Source organism: Malaclemys terrapin, chromosome 7 (assembly GCF_027887155.1).
Source record: "Malaclemys terrapin pileata isolate rMalTer1 chromosome 7, rMalTer1.hap1, whole genome shotgun sequence".
In the NCBI taxonomy this organism is placed as follows: Eukaryota; Metazoa; Chordata; order Testudines; family Emydidae; genus Malaclemys; species Malaclemys terrapin.
In genome coordinates, this window is record NC_071511.1 from 30,299,337 (window position 1) to 30,326,026 (window position 26,690).

A 26,690-nucleotide genomic window follows, 5' to 3' on the forward strand; every position below is an offset into this window, starting at 1 on the left:
GGCCCAAGGGACTGGAGCATAGATTGGGCAGCAGCTCCAGTGCCGCCAGCATCCCACTCTAGGTGGCCTTTCACCCCACGAAGTCTGTCCCACTGACCTCAACTGGCGGGGGGAGCCAGGAGCCTCAGCAGTGGGAGATCTTGCAAAGATGCAGCCCTGGGAGATGGCCCATAAGGACAAATTCTGCAGCTCTTTCTGGGTGGCATTCTCCAGGGCAGGGGGCAGACCAGGGCTCAAGATGCATGCATGAGTGCCCCCTGCCAGCATGGCCCAGCCTCTCCCATCCTGCTGATCAGCCAGCCCCAAGTCAAGTCTTTTCCCAGCCCCTTTGCGTTTCCACACTGTGGCATCTCCCCCAGCTTAGCCAGGGCCCTTCCCCCTTCTCAAGTCCCTCTCCTAGGCTCTAGGGAAGCTAGTGGGCCGGGGCAGTGTAGCGAGACACAGAGGAGGGGATTCACAGGGAGGTGGGGCGGGGGAGGTCCTGCAGTGTCTAGTCCACCACAGCTGAGCTGCACATGGTGTTCATCCCGCAGGCTCTGCTGCCCCGGTACAGGTAGTAGTAGCCCTGGAAAAGGAAAAGAAAGAGGGGTTGATGGTTCCCATCAGCTAGCAAGCCACTACTCCAGGCCTAATTCCCCCAGCACCTGCTCATTATGGCTTAGCTTTGGGCACCCCCATGTGGCGAGACTGGGAGGTGCAGGCTGGGAATCCCAGGAGAACCATAGGGATTGGTCTGTGTCCAGCAGCCCTGATGGAAGACCCCCTTTTCTACCCCCTGCTGCCCAGCCGTGGCTCTCTGCTGCCAGGGACAATACTGGGGAACTAGGCCAGGCTGGAAACGTGGGAGAAAACAGAGGGAGGCCAGCTTGAGCTGCTGCTGGGAGGATGCCTGGCCTCCCCTCCCTGGAGATGGGACTGGGGGAAGGACGGGAAAGCCAGGCAGCCAGTGCAGGGGAAGAGGGATTGGGAGGAGAGGAACAAAGCCAGGTGGCCAGAGCAGTCTCTATCCCAGCCCACACCCACAGCATGGGCACCAGCTGCTCCTCACTGGACTCACCTGCTCGCCCCAGTTCTTGCCCCAGCTGTTTTTGATGGCCCAGAAGGGGGTGCGGTCACCTGGAAGGTAGAAAGGGCCATCATGAAGGCTAAGCTTGAGGGGAGGGGGCTGGACAGTTCCTGATACATGGCTGGGGCAGAGCCCAAGCTGCCAGGGAGTGTTGCATCATTAGCCAGCACTGCCTGAGCCCCTGCTGTCAGCTTCCACTTTTATAGCAAGAGGGATTCTGTAGATTATAGAAACCGGTCATAGTAGTACCCAGACTCCTGGGTTCTATCCCCACCTCTGAGAGAGGAATAGGGTCTAGTGGTTAGAGCAGAGCTGGAAGTCAGGACACCTGGGTTTCTCTCTGATTCTGCCAGACTCACTATGCCTTTGAGCTAGCCACCTCCCCTTTCTGTGCCCCTGGTCACTACAAATCCATGAGAGAGGGCTGGGAGCAGCAGGGACTTGGCTCAACAGTGACGCATGCTGGTGGCAATAAGAACTACCTCCTCTAGGCTGGATAGTATGGAGGAAGGGCCAGCAAGGCCAGTCCTGGAGGGAAACAGGATGGTGCCCAAGGTGGCTCATTAGGTCTAAGGGAGCCTAGGGAATTGATGTCCCCGAGGGGTGGGGGCCCTCCTGTGGATTCCAGACTAGCGTCACTTACGTGTCCCATACCCCACCAGCAGCACGGCATGATCAATCATCCAGGGGTTGCAAAAGAGCCTGAAGGGGTGGGAGACCCCCCTCCTGTAGAACTGAAGGGGAGGGAGATGAGGAACATAACATTAGCCAGCTAACTGCACAGATTCCCTACAATGCCATCGAGATGCAGCTACCCCTAGGGTGGAGCACAGGGCTCTTTATACAGGGATCCCTTGCCCGGTGCTGACCGTCTCTGGGATGGGAAGTGCCCCTTACTGAGCCCCTGCCCTGCATCACAGCACCACCTAGTGCCAGGCTTAGGTATTGGGGCAGCACTGAATGCAAAGGGAGAGCCCCCCTGCTGAATTTGAGCAGCAGCTCATTCTCTGGCATCCCACTGGATCCAATACCACCTGGCTTCGGCTAGAACTCAGGTCCCAGGTTTTAACCCCTCATTCTGAGAGCCCCAGGGCCAGGGTAGGACATCTCAGCAGCCTCAGGGCCTTCACGCAGCTCTTTATCTGAGGCACACGCCGCATCCCCGCCCGCCCGCCACACCAGGCTGTAATGAACCAGCGAGTCTGAACTCCACTGGAATCCCACCCAGTCTATAAGGACATGGGAGCAGGTGGCTCTGCCCCGAAGCGTCAGCTCACCTGCATGGCGAAAGCATTGAGTGCGATGGAGATGGGTCCGTTCTTCGCCAGCCATGCCGCGATCTCTGGAACGGACAGGATGGGTGAGTTTGGGCTGTGGCGGGGAGGGCGCTGGGTCTATCGCAGGGCTGACTGGGAAGGGGGCAGACAGGCACGATCCGCCAGGCATCAGCAGCCTCCAAGGGGTCTCGGCCTCACATGGCTCATGAGGTTCCCTGTGCTCCTTGCAGCCAGGACTCTCTGGGGCTCTGGCACGTGCATCTCAGCTGGCAGAGGCTTGGTGGTGGCTGCGCTGCCCAGGACAGGTATGGGGGAGCAGCGTGATCTAGTGGAAAGGGCACTGGACTGGGACTCAGGAGACCTGGGCTGGACCCACAACAGGCTGCGTGACGTGACCCTGGGCAAGGCCCTTCCCTGCTCTGTGCCTGCCTTTCTCCTCCCGCCCTCTTTAGGGCAGGGACTGTCTGTGCAGCGCCTGGCATGACGCGGGGGAAGATCTCGGCTGGGAGCTCTGGACAGCGCCTGGCACAACACAGGGTCCCAATCTACCCTAACACACACAGCTGTGTGGAAGGGCAGGTCTTTTCCACTGGCAGCTCCAAGTCTCCCTCCCTCCCCCTACCAGGCCCCAGTGACTGGAGTTAGGAGGAGGCAGGGCAGAGGCAGGAGGAGGAGCCCGGACTCACCGGTCTCGTCACGGGAGATCTCCACAGAGCTGTTGATGTAGACGGCCACCTTGGTGGTGGAGAAGCTGCAGCTCTGCTTGTGGCCCTCATAGCTATAATCACCCTCTGTCTCCAGGCCACCTGGAAGGAGCGATCCCCGGGAAGGGAGGGTTAATAATGCCAGGGGCTAAGAGATAGATCCTGCTGCAGGGAACTCGCCTGGGGCTTGTACAAGACTATAGGGATTTGGAAAAGCTCTGCGATGCGCCTCAGTCCCAACCCGCAGTCCCCTGCTACCCCAGCCCTGGGCTCCCCATCACCCCCACCCACAGCTCAGCCTCTGACCCCAATCCTGACCCACAGTCCCTTGCTACCCCAGCCCTGGGCTCCCCATCACCCCCACCCACAGCTCAGCCTCTGACCCCAATCCTGACCCACAGCCCCCTGCTACCCCAGCCCTGGACTTCCCATCACCCCCACCCACAGCTCAGCCTCTGACCCCAATCCTGACCCACAGTCCCTTGCTACCCCAGCCCTGGGCTCCCCATCACCCCCACCCACAGCTCAGCCTCTGACCCCAATCCTGACCCACAGCCGCCTGCTACCCCAGCCCTAGGTTTCCCACGCATACAGCCCTGCCAATGCCCCTCAACCCCTACCCACAGCCCCCTGCTATTCTATTTTACCTCAGCTAGTAATAGCTGAGGATCTTCCTTAACTGCCCAACCCTTGAGCTTCACCTGCTTGCCCCAGTCAGGGTGAGGCCTTGACCTCCCTGCATTGGGCCTGGATGGTCCTGAGCTCACCTAGCTGCTCAATGGCCTCGTACGCATTGGAAGGCAGCCCTCCTCCGCAGGCATGGTCCAGTCCATCGCAGTCCACCAGCTCTGCAGGGGGAGAGACTGGCTCTTACTGACCTGAGGCTCTCAGGCTCCCATCCCCCCAGGGAACAGCCTCCCAGCTGGGATGCTCATGGCCAGCTGGAGCCACTCCCGAGGCTCCGTTAGGGTCTCCCAAAGCTTTGCTGGCCTCAAAGTTGTCCCCATCCCCGGTTGGCTGCTCCACATCTCTCTGCCACAGGTGTTCAGCAGGTAGCGTGGGCCACTGGACTAGGACACCTGGGTTCTATTCCTAGTCCTGACACTGACCCTAGGGCAAGCTCCTTCCCCCCTCCATGCACATTTTCTCCCCCACCCCTGGTCTAGTTAGAATGGAAGCTCTGCAGGGCAGGGACTGTCTCACAGTGTGTCTGACCAGGGGCATGGGGCGACCTCAGTCAGGGTCTTGTGTAGAGCTCAACATGACAGGGTCCCCTGGTCTTGACAGGGGCTGCCTGGCTCTACCACCAACCCAGGCCTGGTCAGGTTTGCTGACAGTGCTGAAATCAGAGTGGAAGCTGCAAACATCTCTGGGGAGATCAGGGCACTGAAGGGGGATTAGCTCCCACCTCCTGACCCCCACACCAAATAAGGAGTGGGAGGGGGAACCCAGCAACCAGCCCTCCTTCTCCTCGAAGGCAGTTTGGGTTCTTCACTCTGGTGCAGGGATCGACTCTTAACAGGGATTTCCGAAGAGCCATCGTCTCAGGGAAACCAGCTAGGTCCAGGGAGCCTGGGAATCGGTCAGGCTCTCTGGGGCACCAGCCATGCCATGCACTCCCTCTCCTGGCTAAACAGCCCAGGACTCAGGGAGCTCCCTGTGTGGCAAGATTGGGCAGTGCAGGCTGGGAGAGCCACAGGGTCCTGGATAAGGGATCCCTCTTATTCCTGTCACAGCCCAGTCCTGGCTCCTATGCCACAAGTGCCAGCCACATACCCTGCTCCGACAGCGAGACAAGAGACCCCCGGCGCAGGAACCACTGTCCTTCCACGTTGCCGGTGACAGAGAAAGCCCAGCAGGAGCCGCACATACCCTGGAAACACAAGGCCAGACAGATGATGGCCCACGAGTGACATGTCAGTGTCCCAAACCCTCAGATTCTCCCAAACCCCATCAGGAAATGGTGCGGGAATGCTGGCTGCAAGGAAACTCGCAGCTACTCCTGTCCTGGCCTCTCGCAGCAGAGGGCATTGCCTGTGCTCTTTGGGATGAGACAGCGACAGCTATATTAGCACTGGTGGCATGACATCCTTGGAAGGGTCGCACGCAGGGATCAAACCCGCAACCTCTGGCTCTACCTCCCTGAGCCTCTACAGCTTGTGCTAAACCAGGTACATTAGCTCAGAGGCATTAGCAGCCTCAGCTGCTATACCTGGTCTAGCCACTAGCGGGGGACAGAGTGCCACAACAGGTTATGTTGGCCTAAGCCAGAGGTGGGCAAACTACAGCCCACGGGCCACATCCGGCCTGCGGGACCCTCCTGTCCGGCCCCTGAGCTCCTGGCCTGGGAGGCTAGCCCCGGCCCCTCCCCTGCTGTTCCCCCTCCCCCGCAGCCCCAGCTTGCTTTGCCGCTGGCACAATGCTCTGGGCAGTGGGCTGCGAGCTCCTGGAGCAGCGCAGCTGCAGAGCCCGGCCTGACCCGGTCTCTGTGCTGCGCAGTGTGTGGCTGGCTCCAGCCGGGCGGCGCGGCTGTAATGCCGCCGGCCACAGGTGCTCCAGGCAGTGCGGTAAGGGGGCAGGGAGTGGGGGACTTGGATAGAGGGCAGGGGAGTTTGGGATGGTGGTCAGGGGGTGGGGGTGTGGATAGGGGGAGGGGCAGTCGGAGGGCGGGGAACAGGAGGGTTGAATGGGGGCAGGGGTTCCGGGGGGCAGTCAGGAAGGAGGGGGGGGGGGTTGGATGGGGGTGGCAGTCAGGGGCGGGGGTTCCAGGAGCAATCAGGGGACAGGGAGCAGGGAGTGGATGGGCCAGGGGTCCTGGGGGAGGTGCTGTCAGGGGGCGAGAAGCAGGGGGGGTTGGATAGGGGGCAGGGGCCGGGCCATGCCTGGCTGTTTGGGGAGGCGCAGCCTCTCCTAACCAGCCCTCCATACAATTTCCAAAACCTGATGCGGCCCTCAGGCCAAAAAGTTTGCCCACCCCTGGCCTAAGCTCTGCAGCTGCTGCTGTCAGGGGAGGCGGGTTAATGTAGCCATGGAAACCCACCTGATCCTTGACGTCAGTGACAGCTCCATGCTCCCGCCAGTCCCATTCGGCAGGAGGCGGGTCGCTGGGGATGGCAGCCGGTTTCATGGGCCGGGCCGGGAGTTTAGCCAGCAGCGGATTCAGGTACAGGGAGCGAAATTCCTCCTCTGAAATGAGACAGAAAGCAGCTGTGGAGAAACGCCAAGGACTCAGGAGACACAGGGTACTTGCCTATGATCTCCCTGGCAGGGGGTGCTGCAGAGAGTGGGGCAGGCGCACTAGCTGTGGGGAGAGCTCCCGGCTACTCCAGCTCTGGCCCCACGTGTAGAGAGCGGGGAGCTCCTAGCCCTTCCCAGTAGGGTGTGCTGCCACGACTCCATGGGCACCCTGAGCCCAAAGCCATCGCCCTCTCACCCGTTAGGTCACTGAACTTGGTGACTCCATACTCGGCTGTGCCCTGGTCCAGCTCCTGGATTGTCCGAGCCTTTTCCAGGTTCTCCGCGAAGATCTGAAAACGCCTCTCGGCTTCTAAACAGGGAAACAGACCCAGGGAGTCAGAGTCATTGTGAGACAGGGAGCGTGTCCAAGATACAGGGGGCTCCCTGACGTGTTGCAGGAGCCAGTGCAAAGGATTCTTAGGTGGGAAGAGCTGAAAGGGTGACAGGAGCTGGCTCGCAGGATTCTGCAAAGGTGGTGGGATGGGGGCCCAAGAGATATGCTAGCACCTGGAGCTCACCTCTTTCATCCTTGTAGCTCTTCTTGTAGGTGGTCAGGAAGTCTTTGAACAGCGAGATCAGCTGGATGGAGGCATTCTAGGGACAGGGAGGCAAGCGGCTTAGAGACCTGGAAGGCTGGAGGCGGTAACTCAGTGACTGATGCTGGAAGACGTGCCATCTGCCAAGGCCAGGCGAGTGCCTGGCTGCAGGGGGTGCTATAGACCCATTCTCAGCCTCTTCCTGCAGCAGGTCTGTCTCTGGAGCATTGCAGGAGGTTGGCCTTAGGGCTGGTGACCAGAGGAGGTGCCACGCTGAGGCACAGCACAGGGGCCGAGTGGCAAGGGGGTGGAGCCAGAGGCCAGGGCGGTGGCATGGGGGAAGGTATGAAGCAGCGTATAACGGGAGGGGACTGGAGAAATGCAACCCAGAGAAGCACCCCGCCCCACGTGACATACTCCCCTAATCCAGGCCACATCCCCCTGCCCTTCCCTGGGAGCAAGCGGCCTCATGTCTTCTAGTTTCAGCCCCATACACTCTCCCTTCTGGGATAGAGCCATGAGTTACCATCGCAAGAAGGGAGACTGGGGCCCATCAAGAGACAGGACAAACTGGGCTAGAGAGGAGGAGGAGTGAGGCAGCCAGCCACCCACCTGGGAAAGGGCCTCCAAGCTAACTGGTTCTTCTGGTGTCTTGGCATGAGCCAGCTCCTCTGGCTCCAGCAATGCCACGCTTTGGACCTTCTCTGATGGCTCTAAACATAAGAGGAGGCAGCCGAGAGTACTGCAGTTAGCCCCAATACAGTTACTGTATAGATCTCATACGCCACAGGAGAACAAGGGCCAGTGCCCATCTTCTTCACACCCAACAGCCTCCACTGCTTGTGCTAAAGGAGATCTCTCTTGGCTAGCAGTAGTAGCAGGTCCCTTATCCTGTTGGTAGCCAACGGATGACACATTCACTTTTCTAGATTCCAAGATTGGAAGGCCAGATGGAACCATTGTGATCATCCACTCTGACCTCCTGCATAGCCTAGGCCAGAGAACCTCCCATGGCCCTTCTTGCCTGCAGCCCATATCTGGTGGCTGAGCTAGGGCATAGATTTAGAGATGCATCCAATCCCTAAAAACTCGCAGGGACAGGCTGGATTCTTCATCACTTGGACAGTTGTTCCAATAGTTAAACCCCTCCCTGTTAAAAATGTTACCTCATTGCTAGCCTGAACTTGTCCGTCTTCAGTTCTCAGCCTTTGGGTCTCAATCTGCCTTTCTCTACTGAACTGATGAGTCCTCTGCCCTCCAAACTCTCCTCCCTGGGGACACACTTACAGCCTGAGTTCAACTCACATCTTCATCTTTAAGGCTCTAAGGAGCTCAGTCTATGCACAAATATTGTATTGCTTGAACTATACCAGTCTACAGAGTCGCAGCTGTGTTAGTCTGTATCCGCAAAAAGAACAGGAGTACTTGTGGCACCTTAGAGACTAACAGATTTATTAGAGCATAAGCTTTCGTGGGCTACAGCCCACTTCTTCGGTTACATAGACTGGAACATATATTGAGGAGATATATACACACACATACAGAGAGCATGAACAGGTGGGAGTTGTCTTACCAACTCTGAGAGGCCAATTAAGTAAGAGAAAAAAACTTTTGAAGTGATAATCAAGCTAGCCCAGTACAGACAGTTTGATAAGAAGTGTGAGAATACTTACAAGGGAAGATAGATTCAATGTTTGTAATGGCTCAGCCATTCCCAGTCCTTATTCAATCCTGAGTTGATTGTATCTAGTTTGCATATCAATTCCAGCTCAGCAGTCTCTCCTTGGAGTCTGTTTTTGAAGCTTTTCTGTTGTAAGATAGCCACCCGCAGGTCTGTCATTGAATGGCCAGACAGGTTAAAGTGTTCTCCCACTGGTTTTTGAGTATTATGATTCCTGATGTCAGATTTGTGTCCATTAATTCTTTTGCGTAGAGACTGTCTGGTTTGGCCAATGTACATGGCAGAGGGGCATTGCTGGCACATGATGGCATATATCACATTGGTAGATGTGCAGGTGAACGAGCCCCTGATGATATGGCTGATGTGATTAGGTCCTATGATGATGTCACTTGAATAGATATGTGGACAGAATTGGCATCGGGCTTTGTTACAAGGATAGGTTCCATGATTTCAATAATTTCCATCCCACCATCAACCTCAGCCTAGATCAATCCACACAAGCGGTCCATTTCCTGGACACTACTGTGCTAATAAGCGATGGTCACATAAATACCACCCTATACCGGAAACCTACTGACCGCTACACTTACCTACATGCCTCCAGCTTCCATCCAGGACACACCACACGATCCATTGTCTACAGCCAAGCTCTAAGATATAACCGCATTTGCTCCAATCCCTCAGATAGAGACAAGCACCTACAAGATCTCTATCAAGCATTCTTAAAACTACAATACCCACCTGCTGAAGTGAAAAAACAGATTGACAGAGCCAGACGAGTACCCAGAAGTCACCTCCTACAAGACAGGCCCAACAAAGAAAATAACAGAACACCACTAACTGTCACCTTCAGCCCCCAACTAAAACCTCTCCAGCACATCATCAGAGATCTACAACCTATCCTGAAAGATGATCCTTTACTCTCACAGTTCTTGGGAGACAGACCTGTCCTCGCTTACAGACAACCCCCCAACCTAAAGTAAATACTCACCAGCAACCACACATCACTGAACAAAAACACTGACCCAGGAACCTATCCTTGAAACAAAGCCTGATGCCAACTCTGTCCACATATCTATTCAAGTGACATCATCATAGGACCTAATCACATCAGCCATACCATCAGGGCCTCGTTCACCTGCACATCTACCAATGTGATATATGCCATCATGTGCCAGCAATGCCCCTCTGCCATGTACATTGGCCAAACCGGACAGTCTCTATGCAAAAGAATTAATGGACACAAATCTGACATCAGGAATCATAATACTCAAAAACCAGTGGGAGAACACTTTAACCTGTCTGGCCATTCCATGACAGACCTGCGGGTGGCTATCTTACAACAGAAAAACTTCAAAAACAGACTCCAAGGAGAGACTGCTGAGCTGGAATTGATATGCAAACTAGATACAATCAACTCCGGTTTGAATAAGGACTGGGAATGGCTGAGCCATTACAAACATTGAATCTATCTCCCCTTGTAAGTATTCTCACACTTCTTATCAAACTGTCTGTACTGGGCTAACTTGATAATCACTTAAAACGTTTTTTCTCTTACTTAATTGGCCTCTCAGAGTTGGTAAGACAACTCCCACCTGTTCATGCTCTCTGTATGTGTGTATATATATCTCCTCAATATATGTTCCACTCCATATGCATCCAAAGAAGTGGGCTGTAGCCCACGAAAGTTTATGCTCTAATAAATTTGTTAGTCTCTAAGGTGCCACAAGTACTCCTGTTCTTTATACCAGTCTAGTTAATGTGGTACAACCCCCTCTGTGTGCATGCAGTTATACGGGGATAGATAGGCGTATGCCTGTACAGGAAGGGGAATAAGCTATTCTGGGAAAGGCACGTTTACCCCAGGAAACTGCATCCACACTAGGGCTGGGTGGATATCACTATGACAGTGAAACATTGTCTATGTTATACAGAACCACTAACTGGCATAGCTATACCAGGACAAAACAGGATCTACAGCAGGCCTTAGTCTCTCACTCCAGACAGCTTTTCCAGAACGGGAATCATTCACGCCAGAAGCTGAACAAATTCAGACTGGAAACGGGAAACACATTTTTACCCGTGAGGGGAATTAACCGTCGGAACAACAGACCCAGGGCTGGGGTAGATTCTCCACCACTGGGAATGTTTAAATCAAGACGAGGTGTTTTTCTAAAATCTCTGCTCTAGTTCAGCCAGGAATTAATTCAGGGCCAGCCTATGGCCTGTGTTCTGCAGGAGGCCGGATGATCACAATGGTTCCTTAGAACAGATGAATATTGTAGATCTTCTCTGAACCCTTTCCAAAGCTGTCACCATCTTTTTCACGGTGCGTCTGCCAATCTGGATGCAGCATCCCAGGAGTGGTCTCATCTCACCAATGCAGGTATTGCTGACATGCAGCCACTTCTGGGATGAGACAAGGCAGCTCTGCAACAGTGCACAGCAATGCTACACAGCAGGTGGGGAGGGGAGGACAAGGGGGGAATTAAGGTCAACAGAGGGGAAGCAGCCGAGCTGGAGCCTGGCCAGGAGATTGGATTAACAGACAGCTATTTGGGAAAGTGCCAAATGACTCTTTAATGGCCAGAAGTGGATTAAAGCTTCCATAACCAGTTCCTTCCACCCAGGAAATACATGGTAAGTGGCCCTATGCCAAGTGTGCAGGTGGTGGAGGGGTGTGGCTTTGATTCCAGACTTAATGCTCTTGTTTACATTCTAGTCAGGATCCTTTAAAGGGATGACACCCATGCAGACTCGCCATACCAGCTGGACGACATTCCTGCTTCACCAGCTTCTGTCTGTTCATCCAGGGCTGACTCCAGACCTCAAAGTGACAAGACTTCCAGGAGAGAGAGAAAAAAACAGGCCTTGCGTCAAAATTTCAGAAATGAACGTTACAGAAACCTGCCTGGAGGCTGCAGGGACGAATGGATTGGCAGGGCATGGTGATGGTGGTGGGGGGTTCTGTTCCTGGCTCTGAGAGGACAGTGGGGTCTGCTGGGTTAGAACGGAAGGGCTGGGAGAGTCAGGACTCCTGGGTTCTATTATTACTTCTGCTCATAACATGCGATGCTGGGGAAGCCCCTCAGCTGTACTCTGTAAAATGGGGCCTGTGTTTCTCTAACTCCTGGATGGGGTGCATGTGTCTTAGCTTATTTGTAAAATGCTCTGGGACCCACAGCTGAAAGGGGCCAGAGAAGAGCAGAATCCTTCCAGTCAACAGGCTGAACCCGAGTTACTCAGCTGATCCTCCACTAATGAAAGCTATAAAAAGATCCCCTAGTTACAGTGTGTTTGGGCTAATGCCAGGTCACAAGACAACAAATGAGAGGATTCAACAGACAGAGGCCTGGCTCACAGGACAATGACTGGAGAGTCTGACACAGGACAAATACAGACCAGCAGGTCGCTTACAATGTAACCAGGCTCCTGGGTTCTGTGTTAGTAACGTCCCTGTTTAGTTTCAAAGCCATCTCCCAGAGCCCCAGCTCCACTGCCTGCTTGTGATACCCCATTTTAATACTTTAAGAAACTTGCACTGGTGTGCGTGTACATACACACGTGCCCTTGCTTCTGATTTCAACCAGTAGAAGACAATCAGCTGTGTGTCTTAGCCCCCATACTGTAAACACCCAGGAGCAATTCTCCTGGAGCTCAAGTGGTAGTGATGCTGCTTCTGAAATAGGTAGATCCCATCTCTATCCTGACACTGCTATGAAGTCCCTATAGTTTCTCCAGTTCTCCTACTCTGACCCTAAGGAATGTGTTTGCCTGTAAGAGTGGTGTGTGCACAGGACAGGGGTGGTGCGGGGGGGGGGGTCGCCCACAGAGTTCTCCCCCCATCATGCTTTGGGAACAACATCCCCTTCTAGAATCCCAATCAGGAATTGGAAAAGTCCAATCCCCAAACACCACCCCACATCTTACTGCATCCCAGATGAGACCTCCCTATGTGTCCACTCACTGGGATCCTAACTGTCTGCCTTCTCTTAAAGCAGAGCCGTGGAAACTACAGATCCCAGGATGCCATGCTCAACAATAACTGGCCTCCACTTGAATCAAGATGAAGCAAGATATGCTGGGAGCTGCAGTACCCTCGGCCATACCTTCATACCTGTTCCATTTAACGCAAATTAAGTGTATCCTTTGGGCTCCTACCCAGTTGGAGATGTGGCCCTTGCTAGGTGTCCACGATTTCAGAACTCCTGGAGTTACTGGGGGAAGGAGAAAGGCAGTGATTCATAATATCTCTGCCCAGATTCTGCTCTCTGTGATAGCAGTGTAAACCCAGAATCACCTCATTCAAATCAGTGAGATGAATCCACATTTATCTTGGTGCACAGAGAGAATCTAGCCCTAATTCCATGGAGGTCAATGATACGACACTAGAGTCACACCAGTTTAATTGACCTATTAAGAGTGGGAGGATCCGATTATGTGGACCCTGTGATGAAACAGGATTTTTCCGTAATATTTTTACAGCCCCTGTGTGTGCCTCGGTTTCCTCTACATTTTGTATGGCTGCCCAGTGGGGGGGAAAAGGACTGTCTGTCTGAGCCTGAATGGGTCATTAAAAAGGACTGGCCGAGGGTGACCCCGTATCAATGGAGAATCCGAGAAGCCAGCGGCAAATCCAGTCACCAGGACACTGACACCTAACAACTAATGATCCATAGATTCATAGATTCATAGATTCATAGATTCTAGGACTGGAAGGGACCTCGAGAGGTCATCGAGTCCAGTCCCCTGCCCGCATGGCAGGACCAAATACTGCCTAGACCATCCCTAGTAGACATTTATCTAACCTACCCTTAAATATCTCCAGAGACGGAGATTCCACAACCTCCCTAGGCAATTTGTTCCAGTGTTTAACCACCCTGACAGTTAGGAACTTTTTCCTAATGTCCAATCTAGACCTCCCTTGCTGCAGTTTAAACCCATTGTTTCTGGTTCTATCCTTAGAGGCTAAGGTGAACAAGTTCTCTCCCTCCTCCTTATGACACCCTTTTATATACCTGAAAACTGCTATCATGTCCCCTCTCAGTCTTCTCTTTTCCAAACTAAACAAACCCAATTCTTTCAGCCTTCCTTCATAGGTCATGTTCTCAAGACCTTTAATCATTCTTGTTGCTCTTCTTTGGACCCTTTCCAGTTTCTCCACATCTTTTTTAAAATGCGGCGCCCAGAACTGGACACAATACTCCAGCTGAGGCCTAACCAGAGCAGAGTAGAGCGGAAGAATGACTTCTCGTGTCTTGCTCACAACACACCTGTTAATGCATCCCAGAATCATGTTTGCTTTGTTTGCAACAGCATCACACTGTTGACTCATATTTAGCTTGTGGTCCACTATAACCCCTAGATCCCTTTCTGCCGTACTCCTTCCTAGACAGTCTTTTCCCATTCTGTATGTGTGAAATTGATTTTTCCTTCCTAAGTGGAGCACTTTGCATTTGTCTTTGTTAAACTTCATCCTGTTTAACTCAGACCATTTCTCCAATTTGTCCAGATCATTTTGAATTATGACCCTGTCCTCCAAAGTAGTTGCAATCCCTCCCAGTTTGGTATCATCCGCAAACTTAATAAGCGTACTTTCTATGCCAATATCTAAGTCGTTGATGAAGATATTGAACAGAGCCGGTCCCAAAACAGACCCCTGCGGTACCCCACTCGTTACGCCTTTCCAGCAGGATTGGGAACCATTAATAACAACTCTCTGAGTACGATTATCCAGCCAGTTATGCACCCACCTTATAGTAGCCCCATCTAATTTGTATTTGCCTAGTTTATCGATAAGAATATCATGCGAGACCGTATCAAATGCCTTACTAAAGTCTAGGTATACCACATCCACCGCTTCACCCTTATCCACAAGGCTCGTTATCCTATCAAAGAAAGCTATCAGATTGGTTTGACATGATTTGTTCTTCACAAATCCATGCTGGCTATTCCCTATCACCTTACCACCTTCCAAGTGTTGGCAGATGATTTCCTTAATTACTTGCTCCATTATCTTCCCTGGCACAGAAGTTAAACTAACTGGTCTGTAGTTACCTGGGTTGTTTTTAGTTCCCTTTTTATAGATGGGCACTATATTTGCCCTTTTCCAGTCTTCTGGAATCTCTCCCGTCTCCCATGACTTTCCAAAGATAATAGCTAGAGGCTCAGATACCTCCTCTATTAGCTCCTTGAGTATTCTAGGATGCATTTCATCAGGCCCGGGTGACTTGCAGGCATCTAACTTTTCTAAGTGATTTTTAACTTGTTCTTTTTTTATTTTATCCGCTAAACCTACCCCCTTCCCATTAGCATTCACTATGTTAGGCATTCCTTCAGACTTCTCGGTGAAGACCGAAACAAAGAAGTCATTAAGCATCTCTGCCATTTCCAAGTTTCCTGTTACTGTTTCTCCCTCTTCACTAAGCAGTGGGCCTACCCTGTCTTTGGTCTTCCTCTTGCTTCTAATGTATTGATAAAAAGTCTTCTTGTTTCCTTTTATTCCCGTAGCTAGTTTGAGCTCATTTTGTGCCTTTGCCTTTCTAATCTTGCCCCTGCATTCCTGTGTTGTTTGCCTATATTCATCCTTTGTAATCTGTCCTAGTTTCCATTTTTTATATGACTCCTTTTTATTTTTTAGATCGTGCAAGATCTCGTGGTTAAGCCAAGGTGGTCTTTTGCCACATTTTCTATCTTTCCTAACCAGCGGAATAGCTTGCTTTTGGGCCCTTAATAGTGTCCCTTTGAAAAACTGCCAACTCTCCTCAGTTGTTTTTCCCCTCAGTCTTGATTCCCATGGGACCTTACCTATCAGCTCTCTGAGCTTCCCAAAATCTGCCTTCCTGAAATCCATTGTCTCTATTTTGCTGTTCTCCCTTCTACCCTTCCTTAGAATTGCAAAGTCTATGATTTCATGATCACTTTCACCCAGGCTGCCTTCTACTTTCACATTCTCAACGAGTTCCTCCCTATTTGTTAAAATCAAGTCTAGAACAGCTTCCCCCCTAGTAGCTTTTTCAACCTTCTGAAATAAAAAGTTGTCTCCAATGCAGTCCAAGAATTTGTTGGATAGTCTGTTCCCCGCTGTGTTATTTTCCCAACATATATCCGGATAGTTGAAGTCCCCCATCACCACCAAGTCTTGGGCTTTGGATGATTTTGTTAGTTGCTTGAAAAAAGCCTCATCCACCTCTTCCACCTGGTTAGGTGGCCTGTAGTAGACGCCTAGCATGACATCTCCCTTGTTTTTTGCCCCTTTAAGCCTAACCCAGAGACTCTCAACACTTCCGTCTCCTATGTCCATCTCTACCTCTGTCCAAGTGTGTACATTTTTAATATATAAGGCAACACCTCCTCCCTTTTTCCCCTGTCTATCCTTCCTGAGCAAGCTGTACCCATCCACACCAACATTCCAATCATGTGTATTATCCCACCAAGTTTCAGTGATGCCAACAATGTCATAGTTGTATTTATTTATTAGCACTTCCAGTTCTTCCTGCTTATTCCCCATACTTCTCGCATTTGTATATAGGCATCTAAAATACTGGTTTGATCTTTCCTCCCAGTTTTTTCCTGACTCTCCTTTCTCTCTGCCAATATAGCCCACACTCCCTCTTGTTTCCGACTCATTTCCCCGGTCTCCATGTTCCCCACTTACCTGTGGGCTTTGCTCACCTGTCCCCGTCGAACCTAGTTTAAAGCCCTCCTCACTAGGTTAGCCAGTCTGTGTCCGAATAGGGTCTTCCCTCTCCTCGAAAGGTGAACGCCATCTCTGCTTAGCAGTCCTTCCTCGAATAGCATCCCGTGGTCTAGGAAGCCAAAGCCCTCCTGGCGACACCATCTTCGCAGCCAGGCATTCACCTCCATGATGCATCTGTCTCTGCCCGGGCCCCTACCTTTAACAGGAAGAATTGAAGAGAATACCACCTGTGCTCCAAACTCCTTCACCCGTGCTCCCAGAGCCCTGTAGTCACTCTTGATCCGCTCAGTGTCACACCGCGCAGTATCATTTGTGCCCACATGGATGAGTAGCATGGGGTAGTAGTCAGAGGGCCGGATAATCCTCGACAATGCCTCCGTAACGTCTCGGATACGGGCCCCCGGCAGGCAGCATACCTCTCGAGATGAAATGTCAGGGCGACAGATGGGCGCCTCCGTCCCCCTCAGCAGAGAGTCTCCGACCACCACTACCCTACGTTTCCTATTTGCAGTGGTGGCAGCAGACTCTCCAGCCTTAGGGGTACGAGGCTTCTCCTCCTTTACTGTAGGGAGTGATTCCTTCTTTCCTGTATCAAGAAGAGCATAACGGTTACCTATAACCACGGCAGGAGGGTTCGGAGCAAGGGTGGAGCACTGCCTGCTGCCAGAAGTAACCAGCTGCCAGCGTCCACCCTGAGCCATCTCCTCCTCCACCAGTGGTGTATCAGCAGTCCTGTGTACTGGGACAGCTACCTCAGCTGTCTCCACATGGACACTGTCGAGGAATTGCTCGTGGATACGGATGCTCCTCAACCTAGCCACCTCCTCCTGTAGCTCTCTCACCTGCTGCCTGAGAGATTCCACCAGCAGGCACCTTTCACATTGGATGGTCCCCCCAGCCTGGATATCCGTAAGTGGAAATTGCAAGTTACAGTCTTTGCAAAACCACACCAGGATCTGGGTAGAGGCATCCATGCTTAGGCACTCTGTCTGGCTACAGGCACAGGTGGAGGAGACAGTAGCAGTGCTGGCACAGGTGTTGCGGGTCTTCCTAACCATCGTAAGCCTCCCTCTGTCAAACTCCCGTCTGCAGCCCCCTGTCAGCTGAAAGGGTTGTTTAAGCAAACAGTTAGAATGTAGTTGCTTTATAGGTATTAAGGGGAATCAAGAGAAAACAGATGGAACCGGCAAGGGACCCTCGCCCCCTTCCTGCTCCCCTTCCAAACTCCCTTGCGAAACTCCCTGTTAGCAGCCCCTGTTCGCAAAGCTCCCTGGTCGCTTGTGCGCTGCTTTATAAAGCCCTGGCCTGTATGAATGCCCCGCCCACTGATTAAGGCTCAGCCACTTACCAGAGGCTTCTAGCTTTCAAACCTTCCTTTGAAGCTCACAGCTTCCAACTGCCAGCCACAGCACACGGTCCTTCAAACAACCAAAACAAACAAACAGACTGACAAACACAAGCTCAGCACACAGCAAGTAACCCTCAAACACAAACAAACACACACTACAGACAGTCACTTACCCCAAAAGGTTGCTGTATTGCTCCTCCTTCACCTGGAGAACTCCCTTGCGAAACTCCCTGTTAGCAGCCCCTGTTCGCAAAGCTCCCTGGTCGCTTGTGCGCTGCTTTATAAAGCCCTGGCCTGTATGAATGCCCCGCCCACTGATTAAGGCTCAGCCACTTACCAGAGGCTTCTAGCTTTCAAACCTTCCTTTGAAGCTCACAGCTTCCAACTGCCAGCCACAGCACACGGTCCTTCAAACAACCAAAACAAACAAACAGACTGACAAACACAAGCTCAGCACACAGCAAGTAACCCTCAAACACAAACAAACACACACTACAGACAGTCACTTACCCCAAAAGGTTGCTGTATTGCTCCTCCTTCACCTGGAGAACTCCCTTGCGAAACTCCCTGTTAGCAGCCCCTGTTCGCAAAGCTCCCTGGTCGCTTGTGCGCTGCTTTATAAAGCCCTGGCCTGTATGAATGCCCCGCCCACTGATTAAGGCTCAGCCACTTACCAGAGGCTTCTAGCTTTCAAACCTTCCTTTGAAGCTCACAGCTTCCAACTGCCAGCCACAGCACACGGTCCTTCAAACAACCAAAACAAACAAACAGACTGACAAACACAAGCTCAGCACACAGCAAGTAACCCTCAAACACAAACAAACACACACTACAGACAGTCACTTACCCCAAAAGGTTGCTGTATTGCTCCTCCTTCACCTGGAGAACTCCCTTGCGAAACTCCCTGTTAGCAGCCCCTGTTCGCAAAGCTCCCTGGTCGCTTGTGCGCTGCTTTATAAAGCCCTGGCCTGTATGAATGCCCCGCCCACTGATTAAGGCTCAGCCACTTACCAGAGGCTTCTAGCTTTCAAACCTTCCTTTGAAGCTCACAGCTTCCAACTGCCAGCCACAGCACACGGTCCTTCAAACAACCAAAACAAACAAACAGACTGACAAACACAAGCTCAGCACACAGCAAGTAACCCTCAAACACAAACAAACACACACTACAGACAGTCACTTACCCCAAAAGGTTGCTGTATTGCTCCTCCTTCACCTGGAGAACTCCCTTGCGAAACTCCCTGTTAGCAGCCCCTGTTCGCAAAGCTCCCTGGTCGCTTGTGCGCTGCTTTATAAAGCCCTGGCCTGTATGAATGCCCCGCCCACTGATTAAGGCTCAGCCACTTACCAGAGGCTTCTAGCTTTCAAACCTTCCTTTGAAGCTCACAGCTTCCAACTGCCAGCCACAGCACACGGTCCTTCAAACAACCAAAACAAACAAACAGACTGACAAACACAAGCTCAGCACACAGCAAGTAACCCTCAAACACAAACAAACACACACTACAGACAGTCACTTACCCCAAAAGGTTGCTGTATTGCTCCTCCTTCACCTGGAGAACTCCCTTGCGAAACTCCCTGTTAGCAGCCCCTGGTCGCAAAGCTCCCTGGTCGCTTGTGCGCTGCTTTATAAAGCCCTGGCCTGTATGAATGCCCCGCCCACTGATTAAGGCTCAGCCACTTACCAGAGGCTTCTAGCTTTCAAACCTTCCTTTGAAGCTCACAGCTTCCAACTGCCAGCCACAGCACACGGTCCTTCAAACAACCAAAACAAACAAACAGACTGACAAACACAAGCTCAGCACACAGCAAGTAACCCTCAAACACAAACAAACACACACTACAGACAGTCACTTACCCCAAAAGGTTGCTGTATTGCTCCTCCTTCACCTGGAGAACTCCCTTGCGAAACTCCCTGTTAGCAGCCCCTGTTCGCAAAAACTCTTTATCCAGAGGGAGATGGATTTCCCCACCTCTCAGCAGGGAAGCTGAGCAAGACCACCCAGCTCCAGAACAAAGGACTTGGAAGGTGGGAGGTGGGGGATAGGAACTGGCTGCTGGATGGAGTCTGGGTTCTCACCTTGGAGCTGACCAAGGACATCAGACAGAGAGAGACAGCCTGAACCTGGCGTTCACTACAGCTTGCTGGGCTATGCGCTGGCCAGAATGGACCAGGACTAGGCTTTGACCTTCATTTCTCTGTGCTCACCTAAGGACGGCCTACGCGGTGTTCCAGCTGACTAATAAACCCGACTGTTTTGACAACACTGTTTGAGTGTCACTGCAAAGGCTGGGCTAGGTACATTAACCAGGAGTCTCTCTCAGCTGGACTCACTGAAGAGAGCTCACAGCGTGAAGCAGGAGTGCTGGAACCGCACAGGTTCAGTCTACAGAAGCGGTGAGACCTCCCCCCCCCCGTTGGGGATCTGGTGCATTGAGGGGGTTCCTCCAAGAGACTGTGCCAAAGCTGGGGGTGTTGCACCAAGAGGGTGGATCTGTGACAGACCCAAAACAAAACCACAACCCAGCACCTGGTCCTTACTATTTGCTCCGGCTCCACTGAATTTTCACAGATAGCAGCATCCTGGTTTGTGAATCGGTGCTGGCTACACGGTGACTTCAGCAGGGTCACATCCAGATAGTACTTGATCCCATTCACCACCTGCAGACAGAGCACAGTTCTCGGGTAGGCAGAGCATGGCACCGTCTGCTCCATTCCTGCAGACCCCAGCCTAGAACTTAACATTCAGTGACAATAAATGGGGAACTGGTGAAGACAGAACACCAGAGTTTGCCTGTGTCCAGCTGCCTGGATAAAGATTCCCCTCAATATTCATTACAGCCAAGTTCTGGCTCATCTCTACAGCAAAGGATGCTACAGGGATCTTGTTGGGACAAACTTGGGTTCAGATTTCATAGCTTATTTCTTATACAGGCGCATATAAAGCATTTATAAAGCATGACCATTAGATCATCTACTCTGACCTCCCGTATAGCACAATTCAGAGAATATCCCACAGTCACCCCTGTGTTAAGCCCAATAACTTGTGTTTGGCTAAAACACCTTCCAGAAAGGCAGCCAGGTCTGGATTCACAGACATCAAGAGATGGGGAACCCACCACTTCCCTTGAGAGTTAGTTCTGAGGGTTAATCCCTAATTGGTAAAAATGTGCATCTTATTTTTAATGGCAATGTGTCTGGTTTTAACTTCAGCCACTGGTTCTTGTTCTGCCTTTCTCCACTAAAGAGCCCTTTAGTACCTAGGATTTTCTCCCTGCGAGGGTACTTTCACACTAGGATCAAGTCACCTTTTGATAATTTTGAGAAGCTAAACAGGCAGCACTCCTTAAGTTTCTCACTGTCAGGCATTTTTTCCCAGCCCTCTTCTCAGCACCCTCTCCAATTTTTCAACATTCTTTCTAAAATGTGGCCCCCACAATTGGGCGATTTACTCCCGTACTGGTCTCATTGATGCTACACACAGAGGTAACAAGCAATCAGAAAGTAATCTACCAGACGCAGTTCTTTATAAAACTATAGATCTCCCAGCACTAGTCTGAAGTTTGAGGGTAGATCTGTGCTAAATTTGCAGATTTTAAGCCAGGAGGGGATCACTATGATCAGGCAGGAGCCTGACAAAGGCAGAGAATTTCACCCAGCGATTCCTGCATCTAGCCCAATAACGTGTGGTTGAATTGGAACATAACTTTTAGACCAGCCTCCAATATGCTAGCCAAACTTGAAAAGCAAAATTGACTAGAAACAAGAGTGAAACTGTCTGGTCTATTCCTCATTGTTCCAACCAGTAATGCAAAGGTATAAGTAAAATGGAATGTACCAACACTTAGGGATGTAAAGACAATAACTGGGTTATCTCCAGAAGACAGTCCTGTGCTGGCCTAGCTGTGACTAACAGGGGAACATGAAGGTCCATTAGCAAGTTCTCTCTAAGGGTGTGTCTATGCTGCAGTTGGGAGGTGTAATTCCCAGTGGGGGTAGGTGTACGTGCCCTAGCATGATAAAAATGGCTAGCCACCAGAATGCAAGCCCATCTGAGATCCTAGGAACGTACCCAAGTGGCTAGTCCAAGCCATCGCTTGAGTACATACCTAGGATCTCCAACAGGATTGGACTTGGGCAGCAAGCCCAAACCACTGCCCGTACCCCCGCAGACTTGCTGCTATTTATGGCACGCTTGCTCAAGCAGAGCTAGCCTGTGCACGTCTGCCTGGGCTGGGAGTTACACCTCCCCCTGCAGTGCAGACATACCCTAATAGGATTTCCTCGCCTCTCGAGTCTCCTGCTAGCTTAGAATGCTTTGCCCTATTTTGAGTTCCGATAACTGGTTTATTTGTCATGTGCGAAGTGTGTGGATTAATTATTACATCTTCTTATTTACCAGCATCTGGAAGGGTTAATCACGTACTTTTGTACAGGGCTTCGTAAGTGGAAAGATGCTACATATTGTTAATTATGTTAATTAATTCCTGCTGGTTACAAATCCAGAATAGCGGGTCTGAATCCTCAGTCACACCACTCTGGCACTGCAAAGGGATCTTAAAGTTAGTAGTTATATTAGTGTAGCTCCTAAGAGCCCTGGCATAGAAGTAAACTGCCCCTTGAGAATATCTCCCGTGCCAGTCAGGGTAGAGCTGGAGTGAGGGCTCCGCACTGACTCTGCTCCCAACCCCCAGAGCAAAGGACGAGGCTGGAGCTCTCTGCACGCTAGCTACTCTCAGCTTCCAGGACCCACAGGGGGCCATGGGAAGCAGAACATATGTTATACCTAGTTCCAGGCAGCCTCGTGCACAGCCCCAGGACACTATGCCCTCTCTGCTCTGGAATAGGAAGCCTCTGGCGCTGAGAGATCTAGAATGGAGTGCAAGATTGCAGGGGATAGGAGGGGGGGAAGGGTGTCTTCCCAGGGCTACCCTGCAAGAGAAACTTGCACAGGAATCACCAGACTGGATCAGATCCAAAGTCTGTCTAGTTAAAATCCTGTTTCTGACAGTGGCCAGATGCTTCAGAGGAAGGTACAAGAACCCCACAGTATGAAGATATGGGATAACCTGCCCTCCACTCCATTAGCTCTCACCCTGGTCTCTAACAGAGATCAGCTTAAGCCCTAAAGCACAGGGTTTTATACCCCTTCCAAAATTGTTATCATTATGTATATATCACCTGTGAATATTCCTGAGATCCATATAAATGGCCAATCCCTTTTTGAATCTTGCTAAGTACTTGACATCAATGACTTCCTGAGGCAAGTAGTTCCAAAGGGTCACGACAGGGTGTGTGAACCATGTATTTTCTTTTATCAGCTTTTAAGTCAATAGAAATGTAGGGCTGCAAGGGACCTACTGGGTTATCAAGTCCAGTCCCCACTATCACAGGCAACGCCCCATCATAGAATCCAGTCCAAAACTTATCCAGCTCCATCCTCAAACTACACCTCTACCTTGATAGAACGCTGTCCTCGGGAGCCAAAAAATCTTACCGCGTTAGAGGTGAAACCGCATTATATTGAACTTGCTTTGATCCGCTGGAGTGCGCAGCACCCCACCCCCGGAGCACTGCTTTACCACGTTATATCTGAATTCGTGTTATATCGGGTCACATTATATCGAGGTAGCGGCGTAGCTGGGTTGTTTGCCCCGCACTGCTCCTATGGAGGTATTCCAGACCCTCCCTCCTCGGATGGGCACAAACCTTCTTCTCATTTCCAGCCTCAGTTGATTCCTGGCCAGTTTATCCCCATTTGTTCTTTCGCCAACATTGTCCTTTAGCTTCAATAGATCTTTTCCCTCCGTGGGGTCTCCCCCACTGTACCTAGACAGAGCAACCAGATCCTCTCTCAGCCTTCGCCTGGCCAGGCTAAACTAATCCAGCTCTTTCAGTCTCCTCTCCTAAAATCAGCTCTCCATTCCCCGATCATCAGTCTGGGAGCCCTTCTCTGTACTGGGCCAATTTGAATTCATCTTTGTTGAACATGGGTGACCAGAACAGAATGGAACACGGCATTCCAGATGACGCCTTGCCAGTGCCTTGTACAATGGCATTCATACTTTCTTATCTCAACTGAAGTCTTTGCCTGATGCATCAGATTAATGGAGGGAGAGCTAGAGTATCTGGGTTTCAGATTAATTTTTCTCTCACGTGTTAGCTGCAGATCTCCATGAAAAAGCTCATTTTTCTAACATGAATGAGTGTTTTGTATTATTTCTGTTCTCAACAGTATTTCCAGCTGCTCCCACTATTAGAATATTCTGCAAATTTCGTTCATGTGCTATTTCTCCTGAATCATCAAGTTAAATAGAGCCATGCCCTATGGTACTACTTAGGCACCTCCCCAACTGGAACACCTTCCTGTTTATCTCCTTAGTCTCTTAGAGAATGTTCAGCCCACATGACTGCGCTCTGATCCAAGCCAAATTGAATTAATTTTTCAATTAGGATGTTGCGAGAGACTGCAGCAAGTGTTTTTGTAACATTCCAACCTATGGCAGGATTCTCCGGGTGTCCATTTGTTTAGCTATGGAAATTATCGCATTTATCCGGGCAGGATGATTCTTTATAAACCTTTTGCTCACAAATCTGTTACTCTACAGAGGTTCCAATTGTTCCCTTCCTGTTACTGTACTAGGAAGGAAAGTCAGATTCACCGGGTGGTAACTGCCCTTAGAAACACACATAAGTAATCATACAAATTAGTAATTCCTCCCAGTCCACATAACCCAGTTTACGGCCCCAGTTCACATAATCTAGTCCATATAACCCAATCCCCATCTCCCACAGTTCTTTTGCCCTGTACACCTGTCTATAACCCCTCACTCAGTCCATAGAACTCAAACGACACCAGCAGCGCTTTTACTGTACATTCTAGTCTTTATCCCCAGACCATACCCTCGTATAGGCCAGGCTATACCCCAGCATATCAACTACAACCCCAACGGTCCATTTACCTCAGGGCCTGTCTACATTTAAAACACGACAGCAGTACAGATGTGCCACTGTAGCGCTTCAGGGTAGACACTACCTGTGCCAATGGGGATCTCCCATCGGTGTAGGTAATCCACCTCCCCAAGAAGCGGTAACTAGGTTGATGGAAGAATTCTTCTGTCGACCTAGTGCGGGCTACACAGAAACTTAGGGCGTGGACTTGTCACACCCCTGACCCATGTAGTTAAGATGACCTAATTTTCTAGCATAGACCAGGCCCAGGCCTCAAGCTGCAATCCCTATTCCTTTTGTCATTGCCAAATCCATGTAACCCAGTCCATGCCCCCAGCTCTTTGCCCTGTATCCCAGTCCATGTACCCCAATATACCCCTTTGCCCTGCATGATCAATGTGTAGACCTTCAAGTCTACAACTCAAGCCAGAGCCTTTAGCCGTATAACACACACTGTGCCCCTCACCACAGTCCACATAACCCACCCCAGACCCCACTAGCCCTTGTACAGTATACTCCAGTCCATATGTCCCAGCCTGTCCCTACGCACCCCACCGTCACGCCCTGATCTATATAACTCAGTCCATAACCAATCCACCTCCATCACTAGAACCCAGTCCATGCCCCCAGCCCCTCTGCCCTGTACCCTGCCTAGTCCAAACCCCTAGGCAGCGAGGCCGTGGTCATATGATGCAGCTTGCAGTCCTTCTGCACCGCAGCACAAACCAGATCACTCCCCTGCCTGGCTCATATCACCCGGTCCGTGACTGCAAACACGGACCCACAGTCCGTTCTCCCCATCCCCAGCCAGGCTGCCGGTCGCCGGACACCGCCGGCCCGGGCCCTGCACGCGCACCGCGCTCAACCCGGCTCGTCCCAATCCCTACCCACAGCCCAGCCCCGTACCCCGGCCCCTCACCTGGGCCTGCGCCCGCCGGATAGCCCCCAGCCGGGCCGGCCCCCCGCGCTGCTCCGCTGCCCGGCTGTAGCTCTCCAAGGCGAAGCGAGCCGCCTCCAGGGCCGCAGGGTCCAGGCCGGCCTCCAGCTCCCGCAGCGCCCCGGCCCCCGGAGCGGCCACCAGCGCAGCGGGCAGCAGGAGCCCAACCAGCAGCAGCGGCAGCAGCATCCCGGCCGCAGAATGAGCACCGCCTCCGCGTGGGGCTCGCATATGGGCTGTAGGGCGGGGCACCCCGTTGCCATAGAGACGGGCCCGCCCCCTCTAGGCCGCCAGGGGGACCGAGCCCCACCCATCCCTTCCCCTCACGCGCTGCTGTCCCCCACCCTACCTGGGTCCCCTCAGGGCCTCTCTACCCCAGGTGCCCTAAGCACCCTACATACACTCCTAGAGCCCCCTACAAGCTGCTTCCTTCTAGGGACCAGAATCAGCCCCACTTCACCCCATGTCATGAGCCCTACATAGCTACTGCTAGCTGAAATTCCCTGGGTGCTTGATTACAGTCCCCTGCTTCTTAAAACGAAATATGCCCAGTTTTTTAAATCTTTCCTCATAGGTTTCCTAAGCCTTTGGACGCTCTCCAGTTTGTCCACATTGTTCCTAAGCTGTGGCACCCACAATTGAGTATGGTACTCCAGCTGAGGCCTCACCAGTGTGAAGTAGAGCAGGACAATTACCTCCCCTATCTGACACACAACACTCCTGCTAACACCCCAGAATAGTAAGACTTTTTTGCAGCTGCATCACACTGTTGATGCATGTCCAATTTGTAATCCGCTCTCATCTCCACCTCCTTTTCAGCAGTACAACCACCTAGCCAGCTCTTCCCTGTCATGTATTGGTTCATTTGGTTTTGACTTCCTAAGCATACTTTGCACTTGCCTTTACTGAATTTTGTCTTGATTTCAGATGAATACTTTAATTTGCCAAAATAGTTTTAAGTTCTAATCCTGTCCCTTACGTGAGCTGCCTGAACTACCTTAGGTACCACGGCCCATCCTCCACCGGAGGATTGACCACCTGAGGACTGAGCACCTGCAGAGTAGAAGTGATTATGTTGGCCAGTGCTTCTGCCAATCTTCCCAACACAATGGGTGGCTCTTGGCTGCCAAGACACTTTCCTGTGATAAGATTTTTCTGCCCCATGGAATTTGTCCACACCTGGAATGTGCATTTCCAGTGTAATATTCAGCCATAGGGAGATGTGACAGCTCCAAGCAGGCTTAGATAACAAT

General features: G+C 51.6%; 1 protein-coding gene across 1 annotated transcript; it reads right to left on the minus strand.

Moving 5' to 3' along the window:
* Window positions 1-232: 232 nt before the first annotated feature.
* Window positions 233-25,637, minus strand: LOC128840236 (cathepsin F-like). Its single transcript, XM_054034013.1, has 14 exons — window positions 25,420-25,637; window positions 20,091-20,210; window positions 11,268-11,343; window positions 7,433-7,533; window positions 6,803-6,878; window positions 6,481-6,594; window positions 6,088-6,233; window positions 4,824-4,920; window positions 3,815-3,895; window positions 3,030-3,149; window positions 2,344-2,408; window positions 1,710-1,800; window positions 1,058-1,116; window positions 233-565 (listed from the first exon to the last, which is right to left on the minus strand). The coding sequence occupies exons 1-14, from the start codon at window positions 25,624-25,626 to the stop codon at window positions 491-493; spliced, it is 1,428 nt and encodes a 475-aa protein (XP_053889988.1). The 5' UTR covers window positions 25,627-25,637; the 3' UTR covers window positions 233-490.
* Between the last annotated feature and the right edge of the window lie 1,053 nt (window positions 25,638-26,690).

What these genes read in the sequence shown, in the direction of transcription:
- LOC128840236 (XM_054034013.1), bottom strand. Translation starts at nt 25,626, where the DNA reads ATGCTGCTGCCGCTGCTGCTGGTTGGGCTCCTGCTGCCCGCTGCGCTG. An exon ending in TGTCTCGCTGTCGGAGCAGG is followed by an intron (nt 3,896 to 4,823) that starts GTATGTGGCTGG and finishes CTCCCCCTGCAG; the next exon opens with AGCTGGTGGACTGCGATGGA. An exon ending in CGAGGCCATTGAGCAGCTAG is followed by an intron (nt 3,150 to 3,814) that starts GTGAGCTCAGGA and finishes CGCTCCTTCCAG; the next exon opens with GTGGCCTGGAGACAGAGGGT.